General features: G+C 38.4%; 1 protein-coding gene across 2 annotated transcripts in view; it reads left to right on the forward strand.

Annotated features, from left to right (window-relative positions):
• The window catches only part of LOC127632747 (transcription factor Sp1-like), a 30,547-nt gene extending 22,606 nt beyond the window's left edge, over positions 1 to 7,941 (forward strand). The window contains exon 6 of one of the 2 annotated variants that reach the window (XM_052111499.1): positions 6,291 to 7,939. In XM_052111499.1, coding sequence (XP_051967459.1) covers positions 6,291 to 6,598 — 308 coding nt within the window. In that variant the 3' untranslated portion in view covers positions 6,599 to 7,939. Of the gene's footprint in view, positions 1 to 6,290 lie in introns of both variants that reach the window. The other variant, XM_052111500.1, reaches the window with a different exon arrangement.
• The last annotated feature ends 4,708 nt before the right edge of the window (positions 7,942 to 12,649 follow it).

Genomic DNA, 12,649 nt, shown 5'->3' on the forward strand with positions numbered 1-12,649 from the left:
AAATATTGACTCTTTGTGCATATTGAATGTTTTTGCCAATAAAAGCCTTTAAAACGTAAGAAATTCTTAGCATTGTTTTCCAGTATACCATTCCAGAAACTTGTGAAAAAATTATCTGCAAATAATGAAGCAGCACACTTTGCAAAACACAAAATTTAAGTCACTACCAATAATGTTGGCCATGGCTGTAGCTTACATAAAGCATAATATGCAGTTGATCTACCAAAATGTAGTCTTTTAATGTAAATTGTGTTAATTTAAATTCTTTGCCATTACAATGTAATTAAATAGGATTTTTGTCAATTTTGCAGCCTTGGCTCACAATACAATCCACCACTACACAAGTGGTTTTATATATGTAATTTAGTGTACATATACAATGCATTCAGAAAGAAAAGATGCTTTATGTGGGCTGAGATGGCCATTTAAGTTAATTAAAAATGTTAATTAAATAAAAAATGGCCTGATACCCCAAAGAATCCATGGTGCCAGTTGTACAGTGTGTAGGTTTATATATATGAGACCAATAGTTGCAAGTAATCAAGAAATCCACTCATGTTTATCAAACAACACGGTTAACATGTTTAATAGTTAAACTGCACCTTTTAAATCAAGTTCAGTGTGATCGGTGGTTTAACACATCAGTCAGATGGTCTGACTGGACGATTCCTTTCCAAAATAAGATGAGGAGTACCTGCTGGCAGTTTATTAAAGCTATTGTGAAAACTGAAAAGCATTGCTCATAATTGTCTGTATGGCAAGACCTTTGTTTTATGAAGGGGGTAATGTGTTGTTTGAAAGCCTTCTATTATACACTCACCTAAAGGATTATTAGGAACACCTGTTCAATTTCTCATTAATGCAATTATCTAATCAACCAATCACATGGCAGTTGCTTCAATGCATTTAGGGGTGTGGTCCTGGTCAAGACAATCTCCTGAACTCCAAACTGAATGTCAGAATGGGAAAGAAAGGTGATTTAAGCAATTTTGAGCGTGGCATGGTTGTTGGTGCCAGACGGGCCGGTCTGAGTATTTCACAATCTGCTCAGTTACTGGGATTTTCACCCACAACCATTTCTAGGGTTTACAAAGAATGGTGTGAAAAGGGAAAAACATCCAGTATGCGGCAGTCCTGTGGGCGAAAATGCCTTGTTGATGCTAGAGGTCAGAGGAGAATGGGCCGACTGATTCAAGCTGATAGAAGAGCAACTTTGCATGAAATAACCACTCGTTACAACCGAGGTATGCAGCAAAGCATTTGTGAAGCCACAACACGCACAACCTTGAGGCGGATGGGCTATAACAGCAGAAGACCCCACCGGGTACCACTCATCTCCATTACAAATAGGAAAAAGAGGATACAATTTGCAAGAGCTCACCAAAATTGGACAGTTGAAGACTGGAAAAATGTTGCCTGGTCTGATGAGTCTCGATTTCTGTTGAGACATTCAGATGGTAGAGTCAGAATTTGGCGTAAACAGAATGAGAACATGGATCCATCATGCCTTGTTACCACTGTGCAGGCTGGTGGTGGTGGTGTAATGGTGTGGGGGATGTTTTCTTGGCACACTTTAGGCCCCTTAGTGCCAATTGGGCATCGTTTAAATGCCACGGCCTACCTGAGCATTGTTTCTGACCATGTCCATCCCTTTATGGCCACCATGTACCCATCCTCTGATGGCTACTTCCAGCAGCATAATGCACCATGTCACAAAGCTCGAATCAAACACTGTATTAAAATGGCCCCCACAGTCACCAGATCTCAACCCAATAGAGCATCTTTGGGATGTGGTGGAACGGGAGCTTCGTGCCCTGGATGTGCATCCCACAAATCTCCATCAACTGCAAGATGCTATCCTATCAATATGGGCCAACATTTCTAAAGAATGCTTTCAGCACCTTGTTGAATCAATGCCACAAAGAATTAAGGCAGTTCTGAAGGCGAAAGGGGGTCAAACACAGTATTAGTATGGTGTTCCTAATAATCCTTTAGGTGAGTGTATCTTGGTGCATGGCATTGTTGTCTCTTTTCTTAATCATGCTGGGTTTTAATGGATATTGTATAATGTCATCTGAGGAATCTCCTGAACGAATGATCTAGTTAATAAGCTAATAGAATGTTAACTAGTCAAAATGTGTAACTTGGGTTGTGAATACGCTGTTTCCTTATAAACTTGAGACAATGCAAAATCCTAAATATCCTAAAGTCTCAAGCATAAGGAATTTTGAATACAGCAACTTGTATTCAAAAGTGTATTCAATATATGCTATTATTGCAGAAGCAATAGAAAAAGTTATATTTTGTTGTGTAGGGCCTCATGTATTCAGATACAAGACAAAGGCAGGCCTAACACAGTCATAAAGCCTGACTGAGGCCCACAAAATCAAAGTCATAAATCTTGCTGATAAAAACCGTGCCAAAATCAAACAAAGGGAGTACAAAACAGACTACAGCTCCCAAGAAGCCTTGCTCACTTTACAACTCTGTGAAATTCCAAAGGATTGAACTCTCAACTCCTATTGGATAAGTCACTCAAAAGAACGCACCTCAACTATGATGTCATCAGGAGTAGAAATACCGCGAAAATCGTTCTGTACCTCGCTTCCAGTGAGTTCGCTCGCCGTGCACAGACCAGTCCACGCTGTTCTCAGGTGTTGCCTCGTTGCAAAAGGAAGTAACATGCAACTTGAAACGGCGGCCATACAATCTCCATTTCGCTGGACGAGTTGAGATTACATTGTGTTCCACCGAACACTTTAACGGATCCGAAGGAAACTGCCGAGCAATCCGCACCTTTATCCATTTGCCTGCAGAAGTGAAGAAAGAAGGCCTTTCCTCTTCAGTCAAGTTAACGGCGCTGATTTCTCCACCAGCCGCCGAGAATCAGCAGCCGCCCGCCGAAGAGGTTAACGTCTGGGCAGAGATAGGATATTTTAGGTGTGCTATTCTTGTGGATCAAGTTTATTGTTTGTACAGTTTACGGACCGCGGACTCCGCTCATTTGTTGCTAAGAATAGTCAAGCTATTGATATAACAAACTGTTATCACAAAAGAGAGTTTTCTGTGTTGTAATCCAACTATGTTGGACTGTTGTGTTTTTACGCCATCGCGGATGAGACCGGCAAACTGTTTATCCATAACGGTTGCCTTCTCTAATAATTAGAAAACAAAGGTTATCTTTGATAATAATTAATATTCTGTTAAATTTGATGATTGTTGATTTAAAGGATTAAAAAAACTAACATTGATTCAAATCAATGTTCTATTGATTTTAATAATTAATGATTATCTATGATAATTATTAATTATTGCTAATAACTAGGGATGCACCGAAATTAAAATTCTGGGCCGAAACCGAAAATCCTATTTAAGATTATTTAAGACCTATTTAAGAAAAAGAAAAAAAATGTTTGTGTATAATTGTATTAACATTATACTTTTTCATTAATTTCATGAATTTAATGAATCTGAATTGAAAAACTACAAACCAATAAAATAAATCACACTTTTATTGAAAGTAACACACCAATATTGGACAAAAAATATATTAAAACATTATTAAATATTATTCTTCATTCAGTTCTGTAAAAATCTAATTTTACAGATTTTATTAACAATTATCCAAATAATGTAAAGTTTTAGAAAACCATTATATGCAAAACAACAGTCAAGTAATGAACTTAGCTAGCATCTTTCAAAAAGTTTAAATATGCAACAGTAATTTTTATTAAAACAAAAAGGCAGAACACAGAATGGCAGAGGGCCTCTATTCCACTGATCTCTCTCTCTCTCTCTCTCTCTCTCTCTCTCTCTCTCTATATATATATATATATATATATATATATATATATATATATAACTATAGTACATAATTATATAGATCAGTGCTCTATTCTGTTTATGTAAACGTAAGTACACTTTAAGTGAAAATTATTGTGCAAAACAACAGTGCAAAACAGCAGTAATTGAACTAAATCCAACCTCAACTGTAAACGACAGATGTATCCTCAAGTGAAGAACAAGTGTAATGTAATTGCTATACACATCAATTTGGAACGCTTTCTATTTAACTACAAGTGACAGGTTTCTCTTCAAGAACAAAAGTTGCTAAACTTTCTGACAGTCTCTCCTGTCAGAAAGCTCATCAAGAACACAAGATGCTGCACTGAATAGACTCTCACTCTCTGTGCTGGTGCTTGGGCAGATAAATACATGTGTGCAATCCGTGCAAGCAAAGGAAAGCGGTCTTTGTTTATGCGACCATAGTCAAGGGGATTGTCGCTTCTGGCGTAGTTCAGCTAGATACGTCTCAAGTTGTGGTGTAGCTGCGCTAGTTGTGGCACTGCTGTGGATCGGCGTGCTTTCATGTAGAATCTCTTGCTGTACTCTGTGTGTGTGTGTATATATATATATATATATATATAATCTTGAAAGTTCTGCTGAACAAACACTGCAGATAGCAAATGTGATTTCCTTATCAGAAACTTTGAAGAATTTCCACACCGCTGACATGATCGGCCTTTGTTTGGTAGTGCCGTGATAAGGGCTAGATCGATCCAGAGTGAAATCAGAGCACTGAGGGGCGGGGCGAGGAGGTATATATTTTCGGCTCATATTTTTTTTTGCCTTTTTTCTCTTTCGGCCGAAAACCGAAAGTGCCAATTTCGGCTGCCGAAATTTCGGTGCATCCCTACTAATAACCAAACACGCTCCTAAACTGTGAACCCTACAGTTGTATCTTTTATATGGTTGATGTTTAACTTAATCAAATATTCAAGCATTTACAAAAAATTATAAAAGAAAATTGTAAAAGTTTGAGTAAAGTGTTTTTGGCATAAAATGTTTTTGATAATGTGTAAAATTACAGAGTAATACTGACTAATGAATATTATGAAATGTTGACAAATTTAAAGGACATTTTTCATTGAAACACAAACTATTTTGTTAGGGGTATAACAGTTATGACCCGGACCAGATATGGAGAAAGAAAACCAGGAGTCGAGAAATTCAATTAAAGAATCAAAATTTACTGAAGAATAGTTTGCAGTGAAATTGGTAGAGCCAGCGGCAAAGTCTCACGAGGAGATCGAAAGCCAAATCGTACATTACACAAAATCTTACATCAATTATACCATTTGCAAGGACGTACATTCCATTATTTTACTCCTGATTGGCTAAAAGAACATAGTCACAACATATAGAGAGCTATGCGGCCTATCAACATTAATCAGCGCACTTGTCGTCAGAGCCCGAGATTTACATCTGAAGTGACCTCGCAGATGATCGCGGGCGTCTTCAAGTCGGCCTGGTGTGCCTTCCTGGGTTCAAAACCTGGGTAGAAGGTCAAACGCGTACACACAAAACACTGACGAACAACAGTTCTTCTCTGGGCACAGGAGAGCCAGAGCACACATTATCAGGTCATTTAAGCCAAACCAAGAGAGATAAAATTTTCACTCCTCAGGCAGAGGAGAGGGGTAGAAATAACATACCTTTCTTCCCTAAAGAAATAATAAGAGAAAATCACACTTCTACTATTCAGGTAGTATTGCATAGGACTTTAAACCATATACTTAATCATAGAAAAGTAACGATCAAACACAGAACATATGTTTAACATTCTCCCTGCCCCCTCTCATCACAGCTAAGCTTATCCCCAAAGGACCTTCAGACTACGGGCAGGACAGAGAGAGAGAGACTCTGGAATGTTCCTTAAAAGACACTAGTTAACATTCCAACACACATATGATTCAAAGTATATTTCAGTTATGCATAAGAAAATAGAATTGATTATGTGATCATGCATATAGTTAATTCATCACTTTATTAAAGAAGTTAAGCAACAGAATATAGATAGATATTGGTATAAAATGATATATATATGTATTGATATATCTGAAGAGACAAGGGAATTCGACCCTCACCCTTCAATTTTATTTCATTTTTTTATTTTTTTTTTCCTGATAGCAATCAAAAGCAATAAAAAAAAAAAAAAAAAAAGACTATTTGAAAAATAAAATTAATGAGTTTGGTGAATATAGCTTGAAAGCTCTTGGAGCAGTTACTGTTAAAAATTTGGTCTCCGAAGAAGAAAAATAAGCTTAAATATAATAACAGTATGTTGGCTTAACAAATATTTGACCACAGAATGCTGCCTTTGACCAGTCAGACTTAACCGGTGTTTATAAGCTTGTGTAATATTTTGGTCTGAAGTGTTTTTGTGGTGGCACGTTTAATTTCAATGTTTACTGTAAATATTAAACTTGCTTGTGTGTGTGTGTTTTCAGGTGAAAAGAAGTTCTCATGTCCTGAGTGTCCCAAACGTTTCATGCGTAGCGACCACCTGTCCAAACACATCAAGACCCATTTGAATAAGAAAAGTGCTTCCGGTGCTGCAAGCACCAATGACAACAGTGGCACCACTGTGGCCGCCACTGACAGCTGCACTGCAGGTGATGCTACGACTGATCAGCAAACTCTCGTAGCCATGGACACGCTGTCATCAGAGGGGTTTGCGCAGTTGGCGCCCAGTGGCATCAGTGTCATGCAAGTCACAGATTTGCATTCCATTAATCTGAACAGCAATGGTTATTAACGAACGCTGGAGTGTGTTTAGTGTGAATGCGCTGCAGATTGTAGTCATTACAACATCTGATAAAGCACAGACCCGAGTGCGAGCAACAGCCATGACGGATGATTTAAGAGCTAGAATGAGATGTGATGCACCTCGAAGGTGTTTGTTTACCTCATCCTCGCTGATACTCCTGAATCTTTCTTTTCTTGCATCCCTCCTATGTGTATTCTGAATCCTTTCAGCTTTCCTTTTCCCACCATTAACTGATACCTTGAACTTAAATCATGTTGTGCTTATCTAGGTTTCACTCAGTGGCCCTCTTGAAGTCCAGAAGAAATTATCAATTGGGTTACAACAGTACAACTTGAGAGTTGGAAACTGAAATGTCATAGTTGTCTTTTTTCATCTTTAATAGTGTACTCATAAGCCATCATGCTCTCATGTATTGACCACAGGAAAAAAAATTTGATACAGTTTTGCTTTGTTTTTGTACATAGGGAAAAATAACTTAAGTATGGAACAATGTAAATTCTAAAATTGCCTTTGTTTTGTGAATGTGTATATGAATTCTACCTTAAGTTTGTCTTAAGCTTAAATGTCACAATTTTTATATTATGTAGATCTTCTATAACTTGCTTTTATTTTTTGTATTGCTTTAGTTTTTGTCCTCAAATACAATACAATACACACAAGCTACAGTAAATATGTGCAATTGATTAAGGCTAAATGTTCTAGTTTTCTTGGTCACTTTGGTCTTAATCAGTAAATTATCGGGAACAATTTTCACCAGTTAAAATCGAAATGCCTTAAACTCTGCATTCCAGAAGTATATCTTATGACTGAAATAAAACCATAGCTTTTCACTTTTTATAATATGTTAACTCTGGTGACTCATGGTCTTAGTCTTGGTGTTAAGCATTTGTTATTATTAAATTAGGAATAACTACATAAAGACATTTAGCATTTGTAATTTAAAATGTAACTTCTCTATATGTTTGAAGTGATATTTCACATGCATTAACATTTTGCGGTAGTTGTATCAATGTACATGAGATTGTGTGCCCCCCTTTTTTTTATATACTTCCTAAATTTGTGTGCCCCCTTTTTTTTATATACTTCCTAAATGACTGATGAGGACATGTTTTGCAACTTGTGATCACCACTATAAGAAAAGATTTTATATTCCCACTGTTCACATTTACATTGATAAGATTGATAAGGGCAGAAACTAGTAGTTCCCATGAGGTTATGTTGAACCCCTTAAAAATGGACAAAATTTACGTGCAATGAGGAAAGCCCGCGATAGCTCCCCCTAGTGCAGGGGTTGGCAACCTATGCTGGCACTCGGAGGGGTAATCACTGGCATGCCAGCAATGGAGAGAGTAGAAGACTTTTATATAAATTCCGCACAAGCATTCCAAACTACATCTTGATGTAATCCTTCCTCATAATTACACGGTGTGTTTTCATGAGCTGAATTGGAAGATTAACACTATTAAATTGTGACGAGACTCGTGATCACGAGCCAGCAGCGCTTAACTTTCAATTAATCATGTGAGTAATTCCATGTTTTCATTGGTTTCTTTTTGCTTTCAGAACAACACGTGCTGTAATAAGGAAAACACCACTTTTAATCCTTGAGATTTCCAACCCAGCATACAGGTGCACCTTTAAATCATGGTCGCACTCAAAATTACATTGAAAGATTGAAAGAGAAAACACCCACACTGTTCAAACCTCATGGGGTTATTTCTTGCTGAATGTTTGAACTGCTTCTACTTACCTCACTGGAATGTAATCCAAGGTATAACCAGCAAAAAAAATTCGACAACATCACCCCCAAAAAAAAAAAAACTTTGTCCCAGTTAACTGTGGAGACTAACTATTGCCTTTTGAGCTTAATCAGCTGCATTGAACTTCATAAAATTTCCACCTTATGTTAACCTATGGTAGATCGTGTATTGTAGATTTATTTATTATTGTCAAATAATAATTTCAATTATTATTCAAAGTATAAATTAAACCTGGAAATTTTTGGATTTTGCAGATGCGACTCTCCGAAAAGGGCAAATGGCTAGTACACGCAGCACTAGTGTCATCATACTTTAATAGTGTTTAGCCTCCTATTCAGTTGATAAAAACATGCTGCGTAATCTTCAGGAAGGACTGCATCAATGTGTAGATTGGAATGCAGGTGTGAGCAAAAACTTCATATAAATAAAATAGCCTGCTCCTTTCTTGCTGTTGCTTGCATGCTATTGATTTACATGATTACAAAGACATAATATAATAAATTTTTCCACAAGATTCCACACAATTTTGTGATCCGTAATCAAATAAACATGACAAAAAAAATAAGCACTTTAAACACAACAAATCAATAATTTACTTGACCAATTGATCGCAGATCTACTGTAAACCATGGAAACGATCATTGAGATCTTTCAACATTTTTGGATCTAAACAAATTTAAACGCTTTTAAACACATTTTAAGAACTACATGAATTTTAAATATTTTAACTATCTAAACCGTTAATTTGCATTAATTATGAGTTTCTTCATCAAACACTATGTTGACAGTTCTAAAATCTGAATACATTTCAATCTGTCACACACTCCCCTACAAAAATAAATGTCTCGACATTACACTTATTCACTTTCAACTACTCCAAGTATTTCAGTCCTTTTTGTGTGACCCACAACAGAAGTAATAGGGAAAAAAGTATATTTGGCTCATCAACAGTTTAACAGACAATCTTGAGCAGTCCAAGAGTTTCAAAGTTCAGGATTTCAAAAAGGTACAAGGCCAACATTTCATGTTTTTCAGGGTTTAGATTTCAATAGCCTTTCAAGACTAGTGACAAAGGCAAACAGTCTGTAATTTCCTCAAGATTTAAGAGTTAAATAGCTGTTCAAGGCAATGTTTTATTAGCGAATACAGTCCATAAGTACTCAGGATACAAGACTACAACAGTCTATTATGCAGTTTTATTTCTTTAGATTTGCAATCTTAGTGCAAAGCAAACAGTCCATAGGCCCTATTCAGTGGACACCATACACATGGGGCAGCTGGTAAAAGTATAGCTGAACAGGAGGTAGCCATGTAGACAGTCCTAGTGCAGTCACATAAGGTAATCTTTAATGTGGGTAACTGCATGATCCCATTTAATTGTCTAACACTGTAAGTGGGTGTCCCAAGTTCATCATAGGCAAGTACTCTGGGTAGGTGACTTACTCTTCTAGCCAGCTGGTAAGTTTGCTCTTGTTCGAGTTGATCTCTTGTTCCTATTCATAGTAGGTTCTCTCAGGAGGTGGGGTTGGTGGGTCTTGATCTAGATCATCATTTTGAGGTTCGTCGGGATCTTTTGCAGTTACTGTTTCGACCATCTCCAGTTCAGCAGCCTTGTCTGATCTAAGTTCTTGTGGTGGCACATAGTGGAAGTCATATTTAACGTCACTCTCTTCATCAGGCTTGTAACGAAGACTCAGGCTGGTTGGGATCCATATGCAGTTTTATTAGAGAGAGCAGACTCAGGTTAATACAGGCGAGGTTCAAGCGACAAGCAAACAGGGATATCACAGGTAGACAGTATCGTAGTCAGACAGGCAGAAAATCAGGGCAGGCAGCAAATGGCAAAGAGACAGGCCCTAATAAAATAAGGGCAGGCGGCAACCAGACGTAATCGATAATACAAGGCAAGGTCAGTACACAGTAGGTCAGTAATAGAAGTAAATGCTCAGAAATGTAGCCAGGGCAAACAAGACTTCGCAATGAGTGGACAAGTAGACATGGTTTAAATAGAGTGATGGTGATCTGAAACAGCTGTGGTGTAATCGGGGCAGGTATGCGGGCTTATGGGAAATGTAGTCTTTAAAGTCAATACTCGGGTGAGTTAGATCTCCGGTGGCCGATTGAGGAGGCGCCTTCACCAGCGTTCGTGACAAGGCTTATCAGAGCTTGTTTGAGGTTGTACCATTTCTCATTTTCATTTTATCTTTGGCTGTGGTGCAGTCTCTAGAGGTAGTTGGTCACATGGCATCAATAAATTGCGATGATTACTCTGGGCTGTCCCTTGCATTTTTCTGGATTTACTTCATATATTTGAAGCTTATTACCCATCTGACACACAACTGTATGGATGCCAAAAGAAGTGCTCAGGTATGAGTGTTGTGATGGAGTCATGGCCAAGCAACATCTGTGGACAGCAAGGCCGGGAGATACAGAACGGTAAGGAATGACACCTGTGGGAAATAAACTCTAATAGCTGTTTGTGTTTGCAGTGTGAGCTAAGAGGGATAAAAGAGCAGTCCAGACCACCAGAGAGAGAGAGAGAGAGGGATGCATGAACCTGGCTGTGTTTGTGATCGGCTGTGCTGAAAAGCATTAGTGTGTATGTATACTGAAAAGTATAAGGAATAAAGACTCACATTGAATTGGTTATCTGGCTCCCGCTCCCTCCTTGAAATAAAGTTAGAGAACTGTCACAGTGGTGCTGAAACCCAGGTTACGAAACGCTGTCATGGTGTCCTTAGGGGCAGTGGTGGCTCAGTGGTTGAGGCTCAGGTTTACTGACCAGAAGGATGGGGGTTCAAGCCCCAGCACCACCAAGATGACACTGTTGGGCCCTTGAGCAAGGCCCTTAACCCTATCTGCTCCAGGGGCGCCGTATCATGGCTGACCCTGCACTCTGACCCCAGCTTAGCTGGGATATGTGAAAACTAATAAATTTCACTGTATATATGCAAAAATACTGTGTGTCTAATATGTGACCAAATTGAAGGATTCTTCTTAGGATTCTTCTTGCCACTGGCCGAATTATTAAAGACCCTCGCCAGCATCCACCAAGTGCAACATCAGTCTCTGCATAACCTGTGCGTGGAACAGGAACTGCCATCATCATACCATCATCATTGATGGTATGTTTTCCCTATTTACGAAACAGGCATTTTGTTTTTGGACTGAATGTTTTGAGCAGTTTTACTGGTGGCTTTGACCCTGACAATTTGCATTCATACAGTATATGGGACAAATGTTCTGGTCACTTCTTTGTGCCTCTTATCTTACTCACAGACAAAAGAGTGATGGTGACAGCTGTTGGGCAGGTATCAGAGGATGAACAGTGGGCTGAAGCTGACCTCGACCATGAGTTGCTGGAATCATTCTGAACTTCGACTGCTTGAATGGTTGCACCTATTATGTCTGACAACAGTTTCTCTGAACACTGATTCATATCAGCATCAATGTTTTCTCAGCCAGGGCGATATATAATGGTGAAGTGAAAATCTGCCAATTCAATGAACCATCTAAAACCCGTAGCATTCAGTTTGGCAGTTTACAGGACATATGTGAGTGGGTTGTTGTTGCTATAGACGGTGAATGTTGGGGTATAATAATACAAATAATCACAAAACTTTTCGGTGATTGACCACTTCAAAGCAAGAGTGTAGATGGTAGTTTTTCTCTGAAGCAGTTAGAGTATACAATACTGCACCCAAGCATTGATTTGATGATCAGTATGCAAGACAAATGGCTGTGAAAATCCAGGGAATGCTAATATGGGGGACTGAAGCAAACAGTCAATTAGTTGTTCAAGTATACTCTGATTCTGATCTCTCTTGGTGATAGGCTTACTTGATTGAACACCATTTCTTATGCCTTTTTGGTTTTTGATGGTCTCTGTTTTTCTTTCACATTGGATCACACTTCATTTTCTTAAGTTTGATACTCTGTTGTCTGAGTCATTGCAGCACTTTTCTCATATCCTGTACATGATTCTGGAATGTAGCAGGGGTATTCATGAGGCCAAAGGGAATACGCTCCTATTCATATAGCCCCCAAGGTGTCACAAAAGCGGTCAGGTGCTTGCTTTTTTTTTTTTTTTTGCCATGAATCTCTGGTGCTAGGCCTTCCCATGGTCTAATGATGAGAATCACTCATTGCCACAAAGGCTGTCCGTGATGTCCTGCACTCTCAGAATAGTTTTACTGATCAGGGTTAGTCTTTCTATTTAGGTCTCTGTAATCAATGCATAGAGGAGACCGTGAGAAAGACAGCAAATGATCAGGAATGA

The sequence above is a fragment of the Xyrauchen texanus genome, chromosome 39 (genome assembly GCF_025860055.1).
Source record: "Xyrauchen texanus isolate HMW12.3.18 chromosome 39, RBS_HiC_50CHRs, whole genome shotgun sequence".
NCBI classification, from domain to species: Eukaryota; Metazoa; Chordata; class Actinopteri; order Cypriniformes; family Catostomidae; genus Xyrauchen; species Xyrauchen texanus.